General features: G+C 44.5%; 1 protein-coding gene across 1 annotated transcript in view; it reads right to left on the reverse strand.

The window, feature by feature from the left end:
• Positions 1-20123, reverse strand: part of LOC125454196 (protein Wnt-6-like) — a 100602-nt gene extending 80479 nt beyond the window's left edge. The window contains exon 1 of the mRNA XM_048534716.2: positions 19492-20123. Within this exon, the coding sequence (XP_048390673.1) occupies positions 19492-19568 (77 nt within the window). The 5' untranslated portion in view covers positions 19569-20123. The remainder of the gene's footprint in view (positions 1-19491) is intronic.
• Positions 20124-20970: the final 847 nt, after the last annotated feature.

Consider the following 20970-nt stretch of genomic DNA (forward strand, 5'->3'; position numbering starts at 1 on the left):
GGCCACTAACCATCCTGACTTAGAAACATATCACTATTCCTTCAGTGTCACTGTGTCAAACTCTGGAATTCCCTCCCTAATGGCTTTGTACATCCATCTACAGCATGTAACCTGTTGCGGATCACCACCTTCTTCTTATAGGTGGACAGGCAGGTAGTGCTGAGGAGGTGGGGAAGCTGCAGAAAGATTTAGACAGTTCAGGAGAGTGGTCCAGGAAATGGCTGATGAAATTCAACGTGAGCAAATACGGGGTTTTGCACTTTGGAAAAAATAATACAGGCATGGACTATTTTCTAAACGGTGAGAAAATTCATAAAGCAGAAGTACAAAGGGATCTGGGAGTGTTGGTCCAGGATTCTCTAAAGGTTAACTTGCAGGTGGAGTCCATGATTAAGAAAGCGAATGTAATGTTGTTGTTTATCTCAAGAGGGTTGGAATATAAAAGCAGTGATGTGTTTCTGAGACTTTATAAAGCTCTAGTTAGGCCCCATTTAGAATATTGTGTCCAATTTTGGGCCCCACACCTCAGGAAGGACATACTGGCCCTGGAGCGTGTCCAGCGGAGATTCACACGGATGATCCCTGGTATGGTAGGTTTAACGTATGATGAATGGCTAATGATCCTGGGATTGTACTCATTAGAGTTTAGAAGGTTGAGGGGAGACCTAACAGAAACTTACAAGATAATGCATGGCTTAGAAAGGGTGGATGCTGGGAAGTTGTTTCCATTAGGCGGGGAGACTCGGACTCGTGGGCACAGCCTTAGAATTAGAGGGGGTAAATTTTAAATGGAAATGAGGAGACATTTCTTCAGCCAGAGATTGGTGGGCCTGTGGAACTCATTGTCATGGAGCGCAGTGGAGGCCGGGACGTTAGATGTCTTCAAGGCAGAGATCGACAAATTCTTGATCTCACAAGGAATCAAGGGCTACGGGGAGAGTGCAGGGAAGTGGAGTCGAAATGCCCATCAGCCACGATTAAATGGTGGAGTGGACCTGATGGGCCGAATGACCTTACTTCCACTCCTATATCTTATGGTCTTATGGTAATCAGTACTGGTCCAGCCATGGATGTCCTGTGAAAAAAGACTGAACACCTCATCCCAAAACCAGCCCAGTTCATCCCCATCTTCTTGACCAGTCTGTCTTTTCTCTCACCTTTTGGCTCTCCTACCTCACTGACCAACTCCCACCTCCTTCCTGCCAGTCTCAACTCTGCCTCCTTGACCTGTCCATCTTCCCTTGACTGACCAGCCTCCATCCTAACTCCCCACCTACAACTCACCTTCATTGGCTCCATCCCCGCTTCCTTGACCTGTCCATCTCCTCTCTACCTATCTGTTCCTTTATCCACCTTCCATCCACCTGCCCGACTCTCTCTATTTATTTCAGAACCCCGTACCCATCCTCCATTTCTGAAGAAGAGTCCAGACCCGAAACATCAGCCTTCCTGCTCTCTGATGCTGCTTGGCCAGCTGTGTTCCTCCAGCTCTACACCTTGTTATCTCAGAATCTCCAGCATCCGCAGTTCCTACTATCTCTGAGCATCTCAAAATTACTTAATTCTAAAGTAAAAAGAAGCTGGTGTTTATATCCTGCTTACTCTGGCCTCAAGATGATTCCAGTACATTTTGCAACCAAATAAATATTGGCACATAGTCACTGTTGTCGGAAACCTATCTACTTATTTGGGCATAACTGGCTCCCATAGATCATTGATGATAATGATAATGGTTGAGGTGCACACATTGGCCAGTCCTTCAACTTTATTGAGTTCTTGAAACTGAGGTGGAGAACTGAGAATCAGAAACTAAGGAAGTCTGCTAGCAATATTTGAAAAATCTTGATTATCTTCTCTCCTACTGATAGCAAAATAAGTGATTATCTTATTTTAATGTGTCCTTGGAATGAGACAGTGATTGCTATAGCACTCATGTAATATTTTATATTATATGCTGCCCTCCTCCTGAGTTATTTAATGACTCAGCAAATCCAAAGTAATGGTTCTGTTAAGCTCCCAACATAAACATTTTCTTGCATCACTGGCATCTGTAGCCAGCAAAAGAACAGAAATTAATGTTATTATTTTTGTATTTAGAAGGCCTGTAATATTTTTGTTGATTGTATATGTATACAGTTTTGTTCTATGATTGGTATCTCACTCCCAGGTATTTATTGTTCAATATATTGTGCTTCATGCTATCATGGGCTGTTAGGATTGTTGGTAATACCAGCATTAATCGTCCATCACAAACCAGATGTAAACCAGCTGAACCTCCCATCACACCCTCCCCACACTCACTCCACCTCCAATAGATTCCAGTCTGTAACATACTCCAGGATATCCACTGATCCAAATACACACCACCCTAACGATTCATAGAGTCGTAGAGTTGTCCATCAGGAAAACAGACTCTTCCGTCCAACTCGTCCAAACCAACCAGATATCCTAAATTAATCTAGTCCCATTTGCCAGCATTTCATCCACACCCTTCTAATCCTTCTTGTACCCACCCATAGAGTCATAGAGGTGTACACCATGGAAACAGACCCTTCGGCCCAACTAGTACCAACCAGATATCCTAAATTAATCTAGTCCCATTTGCAAGTATTTAGCCCATATCCCTCTAAATCTGGCTATTCATATACCCATCCAGATGCCTTTGATTTGACACAGAGATGTACAGCACGGAAACAGAAAGATTTTTTTTTTAAATGTTGTAATTGTACCCACCTCCACCATTTCCTTTGGCAGCTCATTCGATACCTAAAACACCCTCTGCGTGAAAACGTTTCCCCTTAGGTCCCTTTTGTATCTTTGCCCTCTCACCTTAAACCTATGCCCCTCTAGTTTTGGACTCCCCTACCCTGGGGAAAATGGCCTTGGGTATTCACCCTATCCTTGCCCCTCATGATTTTATAAACTTCTATAAGGTCACCTCTCAGCCTCTGGTGCTCTAGGGAAAATAGTCCCAGCCTATTCAGCCTCTCCCTCTAGCTCAAACTCTCCAGCCCTGGCAACGTCCTCGTAAATCTTTTCTGCACCCTTTCAACTTTCACAATATTTTTCCTATAGCAGGGAGACCAGAATTTAATGCAGTATTCCAAAAGTGGGCTAACAACTCTATTAGATTAGAACCTTGATCTCATTCCCAAATATCCACTGTTCTACATATAAACCATCTGAACCACTCACCACCTATCCCAATTTTGTTCCAGCCTGTAACTTACTCCTCACTCCCATGCATCTTCTATATTTTTCAAGAAGGAGGTAGAAACAATTCTGAGGACTAAGGGATGGGAAGAAAGCAGAAACAAGGGACTGAGCTGGATGATCAGCCATGATCATATTGAATGGCAGAGCAGGCTCGAAGGGCTGAATGGCCTACTCCTGTTCCTACTTTCTACTGCCAGCCATGTAATATATAACCCCTGAGTTGCATAGTTTTGTTATGTTTTCACTAGAATCTGAGCTCTGACTCTGCTGTACAATCACTGTGCCAAACACTCAGAAATTAATCCACCCAGTGTATATAAGTGATGCAAAAACATCATTTAGCTGACACTAAGCAAAAAGCTGTAATTCAATCTTCCAGTTAACATTTGTGAACCATTCAGGCATTGCATTAAGACCGTCTGTTTAGATTTCAAACTTGTAATGATCTGCTGATTACCTCCTATAAAAATTCCTATCCCGTGTATAGCGCAGATCATGTTTTAAGTGTGTCTCTCTCACACAAACACTATCACTCTTCCGAGGTTGAAATCGAAATCGATTGAAATGACATTCATCATTGGCCACATATTCTGACTGATTCCTGAATTCTGAGCCAATCGTTAATGCCTCAATATTTGCATTCTCTGCCATTTACCACGTCCTCCAAATCCTCAAATATAACCAGCTCTAAGCTTCAAAAATATTAATTATGACACTGGGAAAAACTAATCATTTCAGACTGTTTCTATCCACTCCAGAGCCTGTGCAAACAATTTCTAAGCTGAAACAGCCCTAACCATGCATGGGATTTTGCAGTATTAGAGGTTAAGATCACTGGAACTCAATTCTATACTAATAGGAAATTTAGAGTTGTGGTGGAAAGGACAGTTTTTATTTTATTCATTCATTCACAGGATGAGGGCATCGCTGGCTAGGCCAGCATTTATTGGCCATCCCCAGTTGCCCAGAGGGCAGTTAAAAGTCAACCACATTGCTGTGGGTCAGGAGCCACATGTAGGTCGGACCAGGTAAAGATGTCAGTTTGCTTCCCTGAAGGACATTAGCGAATCAGATGGGTCTTTTCAACAATCGACAATGGATTCATGGTCACCTTTAGACTCTTAGTTCCAGATTTCTTCGATTGAATTCAAGTTCTGCGGTGGTGGGATTTGAACCCAGGTCCCCAGAACATTATCTGGGTCTCTGGACACGGTGAAGTGGGGAGCTCCTTCATCCATCTTTTCCGTACTGAGTTGGAGCACTTTGGTCTGTAGATATAACTTTCTTCCACCCCCAAGCCACGCTGCAGCCTCCAACCCTGAACAAAGTCAGCCCAATAGATAATAAACAGTTCTTTACCAGCTGCACTGCAAGCAGCATTCAGATCACCACATGTTATTAGCTAGGCCCCTGACGTACAAAAAATGGTGTTGAAAACAGGGAAGAGTCCTGGAACTTCCACATAGATGCAATGGTCAAGAAGGCGCAACACCTCATCTTCCTCAGAGATAGCAAGAACTGCAGATGCTGGAGTCAGAGATAACACAGCGTGGAGCTGGAGGAAGCCAACAGGTCAGGCAGCATCAGAGGAGCAGGAAAGTTGACATTTCAGGTCTGGACCAACCTGAAACCTCGTCCTCCTCGGGCAGCTTAGGAAATTTGACATGTCCATAAGGACCCCTACGAACTTTTACAGCAAACTGCCTGGGTTTATAACAGCCTGGTACAGCAACTGCTTTGCCCAGGACCGTAAGAAACTGCAGAAGGTGGTGCGCACAGCCCAGACCATCATGGAAGCCAAACTTCCATCCATGGGCTCCATTTACTTGGCTCGCTGCTGCAGAAATGCTGCCAACATCATCAAAACCTCTCCTAGCCCATTAGTGCTCTCTTCCAACCTCTCCCATCAGGCAGAAGATACAGAAGCTTGAACACACACTCCAACAGGTTCAAGAACAGCTTCTTCCATGCCGTTATTAGACTGCTGAATGGTCCTCTCTAATTCCAAGTAATGTTGATCATGCTTAGTGTACCTCCTGATCAGACGTAACCTCGTATGCCTCACTCTGTCTAAGCGCCCTATGATCTGTCTGTCCTTGTTTGTTACGATCTGCCTGTACTGCTCGCAAAACAAAACTTTTCACTATACTTAGGTACATGTGACTACAAAAATGACTTGCAAACTGCTCCATTGTGGTCTGGACAGTCCAGGCATAAATTGGCTACAATTGTGCAAAAAATGTGAATCGGGGATTACCAAAGTTAAAACACATATTAAAGCAGCACAGAACGTAAATATTTTGGTGGGTTTCATCATGTGAAAATTTCCCACATAACAACAGCAACCGAGTTTCAAAAGTAAAAACCAAAAGAACTGTGGATGCTGTAAATCAGGAACAAAAACAAAGTTGCTGGAAAAGCTCCAGCAGGTCTGGCAGCGTCTGTGGAGGAGGAAACAGAGTTAACGTTTCGGGTCCAGTGACCCTTCCACAGTTTCAGAAGTAATTTATTGCCTGTGAAATGTTTTGGGATATTCTGAGGACATGCAAACTCTCTGTCCATGTGAGTCACTTCATACTGAAGGGAGCATAACATCTTGTAAATCACATTAAAATAGCACTAAATAAACACTAACATTAAACTAACATGAAATGTTGTGCCTGGTGCTAGATTTGTGAGGATGACTCTGTTCATGTCACAACACTATGAAGTCTGATTGTCAATTTTTTTTGTGTACGGGTTATATGCAATGTTGGCTGGCCCAACATTTATTTCCCATCTCCATCCCCAACAGTCCTTGCTAAGGATGATAGCGAGCTGCCTTCTTGAACAACTTTGGCCGGAATTTTTGCGGACAGGTAGACCCACAACGCCGTAAGGGAAGGAACTCCAGGATTTGACCCAGCGACAGTGATGGGACAGCGACATATTTCTCAGTCTGGATGGTGAGTGGTTTTAAGGGGATCTTGTGGATGATGGTGTTCCCATGTTTTTACTACCCTTGGCCTATTTAGTAGAACTGGTTGTGGGTTTGGAAGGTGGCGTTTGGAGTAAGTATAGTCATTTAAAACAAAGGTGAGATGGATCATAAAAGGTCATGAGTTTTTGGAACTCTCCTCCTGAAAAGAAGTTAGTGGATTGGCCATGCTAAATTGCTTATAACGCCCAGGGTTTTGCAGGCTAGGTGCGTTAACCAAGGACAATATCTAGCTGGAGAAATATATTAATCATTTGTCTGACCACATTAACAGCCCCAATTGGGGAACTTATATTCTATAAGGTCCACCTGGCTGACCTCGTTACAATCACTACATCCCTCCCCCTCTGAGTGCCGGAATATAGGTCTTCTAAGGCAGAAGGAGGGTCAGTCACTCTTCAAAGAGTTGGTGCAGACTCAATGGGCCGAATGGCCTCCCTCCACCATATTGGGATTTTATGATTCTATGAAAAGGTGGTGAAAGCAGGCCTCTAGACTGTTTATTAAGCTGCTGTAGAAGCTTATTGAACAAGCACTAAACGATTATCTGCGGTAAGCACGAATACAGAGTTGAGGTCCGAGTCAGATCCACCGTGAACGTATTTAGTGATGAAGCAATCCCAAGGGGCTGAATGGCCTACTCCTGCTCCTAATTCATATGCTGCATCACAGGAGATATTAACTACACTGAAATGAACGGTTCATCCTATGTAGGGAGATTGAATAGATGTGGTTTTGGTTGCCTTGAATTTAGAATCGTAGAATCCCTACAGCATGGAAGAAGGCAATTTGGCCCATCGAGTCCATACTGACCCTCCAAAGAACATCACAAGCAGACCCACACCCAACCCTGTAACTGCATATTGCATGGCCAATCCACCTAGCCTGCACATCACCAGACTGTGGGAGGAAACCAGAGTACCTGGAGGAAACTCACGCAGATTCGGGGAGAACATGCAAGCTCTACACAAGCAGTCCGCCAAGGGTGGAATCGAACCTGGGTCCCTGGTGTTGTGAGGCAGCAGTGCTAACCACTGAGACAACGTGCTGCCCCATTGGAAATGCAGAGGGCTGTTCTCATCGAAACACATCTAATTCTTAAGAGTATTGACAGCGTAGGTGCTGCGTGGCTAGTTTCTCTGAATTACTCTCACAGAATAAGAAAACAGCCACTCAGGACTGAATGAGGAGAGGAGGTTGAGGGGTGACTTCATAGAGGTCTATAAAATCATGAGGAGCATGGATACGGTGAATAGCCAAGTCCTTTGGATATTTGGGAGTGAGGTCAAGGTTCTAATTTGGTGGAATTGTTAGCCCACTTTTGGAATACTGCATTAAATTCTGGTCTCCCTGCTATAGGAAAAATATTGTTAAACTTGAAAGGGTTCAGAAAAGATTTACAAGGATGTTGCCAGGGCTGGAGAGTTTGAGCTAGAGGTAGAGTCTGAACAGGCTAGAACTATTTTCCCTACAGCATCAGAGGCCGAGAGGTGACCTTAGAGATGGAGCACCCAGAGAAAACCTATGCAGACACAGGGAGAACATGGAAACTCCACACCTGAGACTGGAAGTCAGCAAGTGAAATGGCAGAGGAGGGGTTAGAGACTAAGGCCAGGAAGGATAAGTGGAAGAACAGACAAAGAGAAGTTACTGAACGCAGCAAGACTGGCAGTCTGAGGTGTATTTGCTTTAATGCGAGGAGTATGACAGGTAAGGCAGAAGAACTTAGAGTTTGGATGAATACTTACAACAATGATATCATAGCAATTACAGAGATTTGGTTGAGAAAGGTCCAAGATTGGCAGATTAACATTCCAGGAATTAGATAATTCAGGAAAGATAGAGAGGGATGTAAAAGAGGTGGGGGAGATGCGTTACTAATAGCAGAGAATTTCATGACTGTACTGAGGGAGGAGGCTGTGTAGTGTTCAGCCAGAGATGCCATATGGGTAGGCCTCTGGAATAAGGAAGGGTCCAACCACTTTGATGGGACTGTGCTGCAGGCCTCCCAACAACCAGCAGCTGATGGAGGTGCACATATGTGGGCAGATTATGGACAAATGTGAAAACAACAGGGTTGTTGTGTGGGTGATTTTAGCTTACCCTATATTTTCTGGAACTCCCTTAGCCCTGGTTGGGGGCAGTTTGCTAGGTGCACCCAGGATGATTTTTTGAAACAAAATGTAAATCGTCCAACTAGGGAAGGGGCCATACTAGACCTGGTAGTGGGGACTGATTTAAAGTTTTAGCTAAGGTCTGGAGCTCGAGTTGTGGGCGAGCTTGTTGACTTGCTCGCCGAGCTGGCTTGTTTCCAATTTCGTCATCTTGGTAGGTAAGACCATCAGTGACCTCCAATGAAGCCTGGCCAGATGATCCAAGTTTCAGCAGAAGACCATTTCAGGAACAGTGACCATAATTCCGTAAGTCTTAAGTTACTTATGGATAAGGTTAAGAGTAGTCCTTCAATGAAAGAACTAAACTGAAGTGAAGTTAAATCCCATAATATTAGGCAGAAACTCGGGAATGTAGATTGGGGGCAGTTTTAAAGTAAATTCACATCTGGCACTTGGGAATCTTTCAAAGGTCAGTTCATTAGAGTTCAGGACCAGCATGTTCCTGTGAAAATGAAGGATAAGGATGGACAGATTCAGGAACATTGGCTGACAAGAGAAATTGAAAGCTTAGTCAAAAAGAAAAGGGAGGCAGATGTAAGGTTTAGGAATCTGAAGACAGACAGAGGTCTTGAAGAATACAAAGATAGCAGGAAAGACTCAAACAAAGAATTATGAGGGCTAAATATGAGCATATAAGTCTTTGGTAAACGTCAATAGGGAAAATCCCAAGGCGTATTACACATATCTGATGAACAAGAGGGTAGCCAGGGTAAAGGTAGGTCTGCTCAAGGATAAAGGAGGGAATTTGCGCATGGAGCCAGAGGAAGTGAGTGACATCCTTAACAAATACTTCCCATTGGTATTCACAAAGGAGAAGGACATGGTGGATGGTGAGTCTTGAGAGAAATTTGTTGATATTATAGGGCACCAGTATAAAAAAGGAGCTTAGTATTGGGTGATTTGAAAAGCATTAATGTTGGCAAGTCCCAGGACCCAATGGAATCAGGAACAAAAACAAAGTTGCTTGAAAAGCTCAGCAGGTTTGGCAGCATCTGTGAAGGAGAAAACAGAGCTAACGTTTCGGATCCTCAGAACTGGAATCAAACCCAGAATGCTGGGGGAAGTAGGTGAGGAAATTGTTGGGGTTTTGTATGACACCTTTGTATTGCCCTTAGTCACAGGAGAAGTCCCAGAGGATTGGAGAATAGCTAATGCTGTTCCTTTGTTTAAGAAGGGCAACAGGGATAATCCAGGAAATTACAGGCCAGTGAGTTGTATGTTAATAGTAGGGAAAATATTGGTGAAGATTCTTCATGACAGAATTTACTCACATTTGGAAAAATATGGACTTATTAGCAATAGGCAACATGGTTTGTACAGGGCACGTCATGTCTCACAAATTTGCTTGAGCTTTTTTAAGGACGTGACAAAGAAGATTGATGAGGGCAGGGTAGTAAATGTTGTCTCCATGGACTTTAGCAAGGTGTTTGACAAGGTCCCTCATGGGAGGCTGATACAAAAGGTGAAGTTACATGGGATCCACGGTAATCTGGCAAAATGGATACAGAACTGGATTAGTCATGGAAAACAGGGAGTAGCGGTGGAAGAGTGTTTCTCTGACTGGAGGTCTGTTACCAGCGGTATTCCACAGGGATCAGTGCTGAAGCCTGTTGTTTCTAATATATATAAACAATCTGGAGGAGAATTTAAGTGGCCTGATTAGTAAGTTTGTAGTCAATACAAAGATTGGGGGACCTGCAGTTCGTCATGGAGGATTGGCAGAAGGTACAGCAGGATATAGGTAGGCTGGAGACTTGGGTGGGCAAATGACTGATAGAATTTAATCCAGGCAGATGCGAGGTGATGCATTTTGGAAGATCTGACGGAGGGGAGAAGGATGCAATAAATGGCAGAACCCTTAGAAACGTTAACATGCAGAGGGATCTAGGCATACAGGTCCACAGTCCCTGAAAGTGACAACCTCAATGGGTAAGGTGGTCAGGAAGGCATATGGCATGCTTGGTCAATGCATAGAGTATAAACTTTAGCAAGTCATGTTACAGTTATACAGAACGTTAGCTTGGTTTGTAATGTGTACAGTTCCTGTCACTCCATTACCAGCAGGATGTGAAGGCTTTGGAGACGGTACAGAAAAGTTTTACAAGGATGTTGCCTGGTTTAGAGGGTATTGGCTACAAAGAGAGATGGGACAAACTTGGTTTGTTTTCACCTGAATGTTGAAAGATGAGGAGCGACCTGATAGTTTACAAAATTGAGAGACATGGATAAAGCGGATAGTAGGAGTCTTTTCTTCCCAGGTTAGAACTGTCAATCATGAGGCAATATGGGTTTAAGGTAAAAGGGAGGAAGTTTAAAGGAGATGTGAGAAGCAAGTTTCTTTCACACAGAGAGGGGTAAGTTCCTGGGATTTGCTGTCAGAGAAGGTGGCAGAGGTGGATACAATTGCAACATTTAAGAGGCACCTTGACAGATACATGGACAGACAGGGAATGGATGGAGACGGACTGCATAAAGGCAAAAGGTTTTTAGAAAGGCATCGTGTGTCAGCGTAGTCTTGATGAGCCAAAGGGCTTGCTCCTATCCTGTAGATATCTTTGTTCTTTGCTCTTTGTGCCTCCTGCCTTAAACTTCCATTTTCACAAGAATGGGTGTATTCACATACACAGTACTTGGGAGTACCAGTCAGCCTCTTGGATCTTCAAGCCTGGTCCAACATTTAACAAGATCTTGGCTAATCTGGTTGTAGTCTCAACTCTTCTTTCTTATCTGTATCGCTTCCCTCCTCTTAATCTTTGAATCCCTTGCCAATCAGAAATCTATCTAACTCACACTTGAATGAAGTGCAGGACGCAGTGGGAATGTGGGAATGTTTAATCTCAAAGGAGTCACTAAAACCTTTGAATAAAAGCTGTTCATTGTTTTACTACCTTTAGGATACAAGACAGTGCCTGGCCACGTGCTGAGGAATGTAAATTATCAATCATGAAAGCTGTGATTTTTTTTTTCCTTTCCATATCTGTCTGACTATCCCCTACCTTTCTACAATGAAGGACATCAACGTTTTATATATAATGTTGTTGAAAGGAATCGCAGCTGAATGGAATAGATCTAAGCATGCCATACAAGATCACAACATGAAGAACTTACAAGTACAAGTAGAGGGTATTAAGGTTGAATTACAACTTTTAAAACCACAGGCATTTATCCTGCCAAAATCTCATACCGTATCCCTGAATCTATCCCAGTACTTCAATGCTCAATCAGATTCCGCCCGCATTCACCATGTCATATTCAATCAACATTAAGCTGAGAGTCTAATCCCACCCTCCAACACCTCTTTTATTAAACCCCACTTCTTCAACCTCTGGCACACTGTACATTTGCCCCGGGGCCCCATCCTCACTGCCATTGATAGCCACATTTCTCCATTCATCACCTTCAGACTTGAACTTCCAACTTGTTGTCCCTGAGCTCATCAACTCCAGTTCACCCCGAGTGTTGTCACATCCATCCCAATCTGCATCACGTCCCACTGCAGGAATCAACCTTGTCAGTTTCTTGATCCGTCGAATTCAAAACCATTCCTCTCAGCTATAAATCTATCCATGAGACCATAAAAATATGACCAAGGCAAGGCCATTCAGACCCTCATGCATGTTCTGCCACTCAATATGATCATGCTTTATCTGACATTCCTCACATCCACTTTTCTGCCCTTTTCCCATAGTCTTTGATTCACTGACTGGTCAAGAATCAGCCTTATACAGGATTCTGCCCCATAGCTCTCTATGCGGTAAGGCTTTCCAAAGACTGGAGCATGGGCGGTTGAGGGGTGACCTGATAGAAGTTCATAAAATAGTGAGAGGTAGAGATCGAGTTGATGGTACTTGTCCTTTCCCTCAGATGAGAAGTTTCAAAATGAGGGGCACATTTTTAAGGTGAGATGAGAGGGATTTAAAAGATATAAGAGGGTGTTTTTATACACAGAGGATGGCTTGTGTGAGGAATGAACTTCCTGAAGAAGTTGTGGATACGGGTACAATTACAACGTTTAAAAGGCATTTGGATGGATACATGGATAGGAAAGGTCAGGAGGGATAGGGGCCAGCACCAGGCAGGTGGGATGAGATTAGTTTGGGTTAGGGTTGACGTGGATTGCTTGGACCGAAGGGTCTATTTCTGTTCTGTATAACTGTGACTTCATGACTCACAACCCCCTGAGAGAATAAATTCCTCCCCATTTCAGTCTTAAATTAACCCTTTCTTCTGAGACTATACCCTCTTGTCCTACCTCTCCCATGAGGGAAAACATCCTCTCAGTGTTCACCCTGTCAAGCTCCTTAAGAATCCTATATGTTTCAATGAGATCAACTCTCATTCTTCTAAACTTACACAGTTATACAGGACAGTAGAGTTCCAACATGTTCGGCCTTGACTCATAAGACAATACCAGGAATCATCCAAGTGAACCTTCTCTGAACTGCATCCAATGAAATGATATCTTTCCTTATATCCACGTGTCCTTGCACCCTCCCTCACAAATTTAATTCATCCCAGCTCCTGCATTATTCCAAATGTCTTGCACTGAACATTCCCTTTATTTTACCAACAGTCACTCAGAGGAGGATTATGGTTACAAGTCATTTTATGATCTCAGCTCCCTAAGTTACTTGGCAGGAAATGTTTAGAAGCAATATGGTTATAATGTATGAAACATGACAGCCTATTTACAAACAGCAAGTTCCCACAAACAGCAGTTACTAACAACCAGAAAATCTGCTTTTGTGCTGTTGATTCAGAAACAAATGTTGGTCAGGACATCAGAGAGAATTTTCCAGCCGTTTTTTTCCCTTTAAAAATGATACAGAGTTTAATACTGCGCTCAAAAGACAGTACTGCTATCAGTGTGGCTCTTCCTTAGTACTTATTGGGAGTCTCAGCCTGATTTTATACTGGATAAAAACCAAAAGAACTGCGGATGATGTAAATCAAGATTCATGCTGGTTTTATACTGGAGTGGGACTTGAAGTCACACATTCAGGCTCATTGCAAAATTTCAGCTATCTTGGCCCCACACTATAGCATTCCTGTCATTAGACTTATTGGCTCTGCTACATCTCACTCCTCCTTCAAAATGTTTTTCTTAGTTCACTCATGGGAAGTGGGTATCACTGGCAGGGCCAGCATTTATTGCCCATCCCTAGTTGCCCTTGAGAAGGTGGTGGTGAGTTGCCTTCTTGTGCCACTGCTATCAATGTGCTGTAGGTAGACCCTAATGCCATTAGGAAGGGAATCCCAGGATTTTGACCCAGCAATGGCGAAGGCACAGCAATATATTTCCAAATTGAAGCTTTTCACTGTATTTTATCATGTTGTTCATAGTAGAGTACAAGTAACAATCAAGTGGATTGGACAGGAATTTTCACGTGGTGATGTTCCCACATATCTGCTGCCCTTATTGGATATGGATTGGAGAGTTGGGCAGCGAAATGGCGCATGGCGTTCAATCCAGGCAAATGCGAGGTGATGCATTTTGGAAGATCCAGTTCAAGAGCGAACTGTACAGTAAATGGAAAAGCCCTGCGGAAAATTGATGCACAGAGGCATCTGGTCCATTGTACCCTGAAGGTGGCAAGGCAGGTCGATGGAGTGGTCAAAAAAGCATACAGTTTGTTTTGATTCATTGGATGGGGCATTGAATACAAGAGTTGGCAGGTCATGTTATGGTTGTATAGGACTTTGGTTCAACCATATTTGGAATACTGCGTACAGTTCTGGTCGCTACATTACCAAACTGATGTGGATGCTTTGGAGAGGGTGCAGAGGAGGTTCACAAGGATGTTACCTGGTATGGAGGGTGCTAGCTATGAAGAGAGGTTGAGTAGATTAGGACTATTTTCACTAGAAAGACGGAGATTGAACATAGAACATTACAGCACAGTACAGGCCCTTTGGCCCTCGATGTTGTGCCGACCTGTCATACTGATCTCAAGCCCATCTAACCTATACTATTCTATGTACGTCCATATGCTTATCCAATGACGACTTAAATGTACTTAAAGTTGGCGAATCTACTACCATTGCAGGCAAAGCGTTCCATTCCCTAACTACTCTCTGAGTAAAGAAACCACCTCTGACATCTGTCCTATATCTTTCACCCCTCAATTTAAAGCTATGCCCCCTCGTGCTCGCCGTTACCTAGGATCCTAGGAAAAAGGCTCTCCCTATCCACTCTATCTAACCCTCTGATTATTTTATATGTTTCAATTAAGTCACCTCTCAATCTTCTTCTCTCTAATGAAAACAGCCTCAAGTCCCTCAGCCTTTCCTTGTAAGACCTTCCCTCCATACCAGGCAACATCCTAGTAAATCTCCTCTGCACCCTTTCCAAAGCTTCCACATCCTTCTTATAATGCAGTGACCAGAACTGTACGCGATTGAGGTGGGACCTGATTGAGGTCTACAAAATCATGACAGGTATAGACAGGGTGGATAGCAAGAAGCTTTTTCCCAGAGTGGGAGACTCAGTTACTAGGGGTCACAATTTCAAGATGAGAGGGGAAATCTGGACAGATATGTGAATGGGCAGGGAGCAGAGGGATACAGATCCTTGGAAAATAGGTGACAGGTTTACATAGAGGATCTGGATCAGCGCAGACTTGGAGGGCGAAGGGCCTGTTCCGCGCTGTAATTTTCTTTGTTCTTTGTTCTTATCTTTCTAAATGGAAGCAGTCGTAGATTTGGGAAGGTGCTTTCTGAAGAATGGTGAATTTCTGTAATGTGTCTGGCAAACAGTATACACTGCTGCTACTGAGTGTAGGAGGTGGAGGGAGTGAATGTTAATGGATGTGGTGCCAATCGAGCACCAGATAACTTTCTGCATCTTCAAACATTCCATCATTGGCAGCGGTGCTTTCAGCTGCCTGAGCCAATGAGCCCTCTAATTCACCCTCTAACACCCTAACCTGAACCTCTTTGCCTTCCTCTGAAAGCCTGACTCTGACTGGGCATTCGATATCTCGTCAAATGTGGCTTTAGTGGGTCAGTGTCGGAATTCATTTGATAAACCTTTGTGCAGTGTCTTTTTTGAGACTCTTTGTGATATTGAAAGAATTGCTTGAATGACAGAAACTAGTTGCTGCTGTTCACTCACTTCCCAAGCCCAACTCGCTGCTAATTAACCCCATGGAAATTTCACCAGACTAACGCTTTGCTTGTCAAAATTCAGAGTCAGAAGGAAACAGCAGGAGATGACTGACTTTCTTTACTTTCAGGTGGTTCAGCCGTGATTTGTGAGTGTTTGAAACAAACTGTGACGTCTGCAAAGCACAGACACATCTGCTAACTTTTCCAAATAAACTACTCCGTTCGTAACCTTTTATGAAACTTATCGTGTCATCACCAGATGGTGATGTGAGGCAATGGGCAAATGTTTCGATGCTCAACAGGCAGGAATGTCCAGCAGTTTGTACAGTCCCTGAAAGGCTCTGTTCTCTCCTCACGTCTTCATTTAACACATGTCACATGAATAAGAATCTGATTGAACTCTGCCATGACACCGGCACCTGCTGTTTCTACTGTCCGGGTCTCAACACACTGTGCTACAGCTCCTCAAAGACTTTCAACAACTTTTACATCCAAAATGAAGTCAAATGTGCCATGGTTCACATTGCTTCATACAAATATAATGAATACAACTTTTTATTAATTCATTCATGGGAATGTGGTTGCTGGTTTCTGCCAGCACTTACTGACATCCTGAGTTGCCCATGAAAAGATGAGTTGCCCTCTTAAATCACTGCAGTCATGTCTTCTAGGTAGATCTTAAAAACAACAAAGACATGGGGCCTTGAACTATATTGAAATCACAAGGAATTTACAACAGAGGAACAGACCATTCAGCCCACCTGACCCAGTACTGGTCCGCATGAACATCCTACCATCCTACTTCAGCTACCTTTAGCAGTTTAATGCCAAAGATACAATTCACTTACAGTCTCTAAACAGGGCATCTGGGCTCAGCAGGGTTGACAGAAAATAAAAACTACTCATTAGTACTTTCCAGGGAATTTGAGATGCAGGCAATTTTAAAAATCAAAACCATTTTTTTTACTGTATCTCTCAACCCCTTCTCTCCCCATAACCACATCTGGTCACCCTTTAAACCAATTTGCATGAATTAATTGATGTGATGTCCCACCCCGGTAACTTATTCCGTAGCCCTGTAGATCTTTGAACTCATCCCAACAACTACACTTTAAAAAGTGCTTCACTTTTTTTTGATGACCCTTGCTGGGAATGCCTGTAACTCTGGGTGTTGACAGTTGAGGGAAGATGCCTCAGCAATGCCACTGACCACCACCTATCACTTTGCCAAAACTCAACTACGGCACTTAAGAATGACCAGCTGTTTGAAGGACGATGAGGAAGAAAAGCATTTATATAGCACCTATGGCAAACTCAGGATGTCCAAGTGAAGTACTTTTAAAGTGTCGTCAGTCCTAGGAAACACAAATTTACACACAGTGAAGCCCCACAAACAACAATGTGACAATGATCTGATGATCTGCTGTTAGCTTTGTTAATTGAGGGATAAATATTGATCGGGATAATGAGAATAAGCCCATTGCTTTTCTTCAATATATTGGCTGTGGCAACCTTCACAGGCAGACAGCTTTAATATTTCATCTGAAAGATGGCACTTCCAACTGTGCAGCACTCCCTCAGCACTTGTTAACTTTTTGAAGGGGTTTACTGATGCAGTAAACCAACTCCACCTGAGGGTCAGTGTTTCCAGCAGAGGACATTTGTATAAATGATTTGGATGTGAAGATTGGAGACAAGGTTAGTATGTTTGCAGCTGACGCCCAAATTGGTGGTATAGTGAACAGTGAAAAAGATTATCTCAGAGTGAACTTAAAATCAGGCAAATCTAATTGTGAAATCAGAAAGCAGTTCCCTGCACAATTATCAGCAGAAATTTCGAACTCTCCCCATTCGAAGGTTAAACAGACTGGGGACCAATTCAGGTTGAGAGTGAGTAGTTCTTGTTGGCTGATAGCACAAGGGATATGGAGCAAAGCCAAGGAAATAGAGTTGAGGGAGAGATCAGCTGGGATCTAATTTGGGCTGAATGGCCTCCTTACTGTTCCTAGATATTTAAGAATGTAAATGGCCTTGCGTTGGCCCAATTACCTTCCTTATCCAAAATGTTGGAGCAAATTGCTGCAGATGCTGGAATCTGTGCTGAAAACAAGCAATGCTGGAGATCACAGCGGGTCAAATAGCATCCGTGGAGAGACAGCAAGCTAACATTTCGAGTCTCCATGACTCTTCATTTGATGAAGAATCATCTAGACTGGAAACGTTAGCATTTGTCTCTCCGTGGATGCTGTCTGACCCCGTGATTTCCAGCATTAGCTGTTTTCTGTCCCTTCCTTATCCATCCATTTTCTGGGAAACTGAGTCTTATTTCCCACCTACAGCGCAATCCGCACAGCCCTCAGTCTGTCATGGAAAAACTCTTCCTGTCGAACTGTTGGTCATTGTGAGTTTCCATTAATTTCTCTCAGTAACTAAGATTCAGGAGTCAGAATGTCACAACTCTGGGCTCAGTCCAGTTTCACACTTGGCACAAGGTGGCAGGTCGCCAAGGGAGGTTGCATACTCACCTCTTGGAGTCTGTCCCACATTCTCTGTTGAGCAAACGAAATGAATGGGGAAATGTTTCACTGTAACACACACTGTGAATTAATACTTCACTGGCACTGGGAAGGTTGATTGAAGGCATTCTGAAAATTGAACACAGTGAACTTACAGCTTTCCCTCTCTCTCTCACTCTCTCTCTCTGTTTTGGGACATGTTCACCGGGCACTGTCACCTCTCTCACTCGCTCTTGTTGGAGTGGAATAGATGAAGGAATTGAGGCATTCGTGGAGCTACAAGTGGTAATCCCACAACAGATTTAAAGAACACTTGTGCTGATGGAAACGATTTCTGCCAAACAGTTTCTCTCCCCTCCCCACTTTGCTTTTGCTGTGGGTTTGCGGTAGAGGGGAGGATTTCTCCATGTCAAATACCACCTACAGAAATATATCTCCGTCTCATTCTGGTCTCCCTGCTATAGGAAAGATGTTGTGAACTTAAAAGGGTGCAGAGAGGATTGACATGGGTGTTGCTGGGTTTGGAGGGTTTGAGCTATAGGAAGAGGTTGAAGAGGCTGGGGCTATTTTCCCTGGGCCATCAGAGGTTGAATAGAGACCTTGAAGTGGTTTATAAAACCATGAGGGGCATGGATAGGGTGAGTAGCTGAGGTCTTTTCCCAAGGACTGGGGAGTGCAAAACTAAAGGGTATAGGTTTAAGGTGAAATGGGAAAGATATAACAGGGGCCTGAGGAGCAACATTTTCACACAGAGGGTGGTGCATTAATGGGAAAATACTGCCAGAGGAAGCGGTAGGAGCTGGCACAGTTACAACATTTAAAAAGCACCTCAATGGGTACATGAATAGGAAGGGTTTACAGACATGTGGATTCAATGCTGACAAATGAAACTAGATTAGTTTAATCTGGTCAGCATGGACAAGCTGGACTGAAGGGTCTGTTCCTGTGCCACGACTCTTTGACTCTTAAATGTCCCTGGATCAAAATCCTGGAATTCACTCCCCAACAGCATTAGGGGTCTACAAATGGACTGCAGCAGTTCAAAAGGACAAGGGGCAACTAGGGCTGGGTGGTAAACGCTGGATCGTTTCGCAACATCCATGTCCCTTGAATTAATGTTTAAAGAAAACATCTGAGGAGTACAGAAGTCTTAAGACGTAAGATTGCATGTTCACAAAAGAGATGAAATTCACTCTTTTCTGAAAAACTGTGCCCCTTTATTGTTCATATAACCATGTCATGCTTCTCTCTCTCTCTCTCTCTCTCTCTCTGTCCATTAAGATGTCAGGGAGATAGTTTGAGCAAGGGAGATCCCAAAAAGAGGAAAGGATAGAGAGAAGGAGAGAAATGAAGACACAAAGGGAGAGAGACTTACGTTAGACTTGAAAGCAAAGAGAGAAAAGAGACAGAGAAAGCGAAAGAGGAGAAAGAAAAGGAAAGGAAGAAATAGAGAGAAAGTCAAAGGGGGAAACAGAAAAATGATTTGAGTGCAGTCGCTTACCACCAGAGGCTGATGATGTTTTCAGGACACAATAGGAACCAGAAAAGAGCGAGTTGTACCCGGGACAGTGGCTCCATGCTCCGGCCCTCGGTCACCCAGCCCGTCCCGGGCTAGCAGCTGGCGTCCACTCGGCCCTGGGCGGGATGCTGACCGTGCAGTGATCAGCTGGCGGTGAACTGGCTTCTGTGGGAGCTCAGGCGAGCGGAGTTGAGTTTTACTGGTGGGATCTCAAAGTGAAGCTGCCAGCAATTTCTCATCAGAGGGAGGGGAGAGAGGGTGTGTGTGGGTGGAGGTGGGTGGGAAGTGGGAGAGAGGGTGCGGGTGGGGGGAGGGGGCAAGGAGCAGGGAGTTGGAGCTGATCAGAGGGAGAGAGAGAGAGAGAGAAGCTGCAGTCCCGAATCCAAATACAGAGAGGGAGGGAGATTGGAAAGTGAGGAATGAATGTGATAGACCACCCTCCCCCCCCTCAAACCCCACTCAACTGAATCCCCCAGGGGCTCATATTCTGACCCAGTCAGTTCTCCAAGGTTCTGTGCGGATCCCAAATTATTTCACTCTCCGGGGATGAGGAGGTCTTTCCCCCGCACCCAGCCTCACCCCAACAGTCTCTACCTCTCTCTCCCTAACAGCCGTTATCCCCACTCCCCTGCAAAACCTTCCCCAACTCCCCTGCAAAACCTTCCCCCACTCCCCTACAGCACCTTCCCCCTCTCCCTTGTAGCCCCTAATCCTCCCCCGAAAGCTGTTTCCCCTTTTCCCCAACAGCCACTTTCTCCTCTCTCTAACGGCCCCTTTCCCTTTCTCCCCAACAGCCCCTTTCCCTTTCTCCCTTACAACCCCTTCCCTCTCCCCAACAGACCCTTTCCCCTGGCTAATTGCTCCTTCCCTCTCTCAGGGGATTCTGATACCCCAAGGATTAATAATCGGAGCGAGGCTCCCCCCTCTCAACCTGAGAGGAGTCCATCACCGGAATGGAGGGTGGGAGAGAGGTTGGGGGGCTGGCGGGGGGTGGGAGAGAGGTTGGGGAGCTGGGGTGGGGAATTCGAGGGGTGTTCAGTAGAGACAGTAGGATTCCTCGCAAAGGTCCCTCTAGCTGTCTCCGTCTTTCTGGCTCGCACTCTCCCTCTCTCTCTCTGTCTATCTGTCTGTCTCTCTGTCTCCCTGTCTCTCTCTCCTGCCCTCTCCCTCTGTGTCTATGTCCCTCTCTCTGTCCGTCTCTCTCTCTGTCTCTCTACCCCCTCTCTCCCTCTGTCACTCCCCCTCCCTCTGTCTCTCTCGCCCTTTCTCTAGCTGTGTCCCTCTCTCTCCTCTGTCTCTCTCTCCCTCACTGCCTCTCTCTCTGTCTCCCTGTCACTCTCTCTCGCCCTCTCTCTCTGTGTCTGTCTGTCTTTGTCCCTCTCTCTGTCTCTCTACCCCTCTCTCTGTCACTCCCACTCCCTCTCTCTGCCCCGTCTCTCGAGCTCTGTCTCTCTACCCCTG

The sequence above is a fragment of the Stegostoma tigrinum genome, chromosome 7, assembly GCF_030684315.1.
Source record: "Stegostoma tigrinum isolate sSteTig4 chromosome 7, sSteTig4.hap1, whole genome shotgun sequence".
NCBI classification, from domain to species: Eukaryota; Metazoa; Chordata; class Chondrichthyes; order Orectolobiformes; family Stegostomatidae; genus Stegostoma; species Stegostoma tigrinum.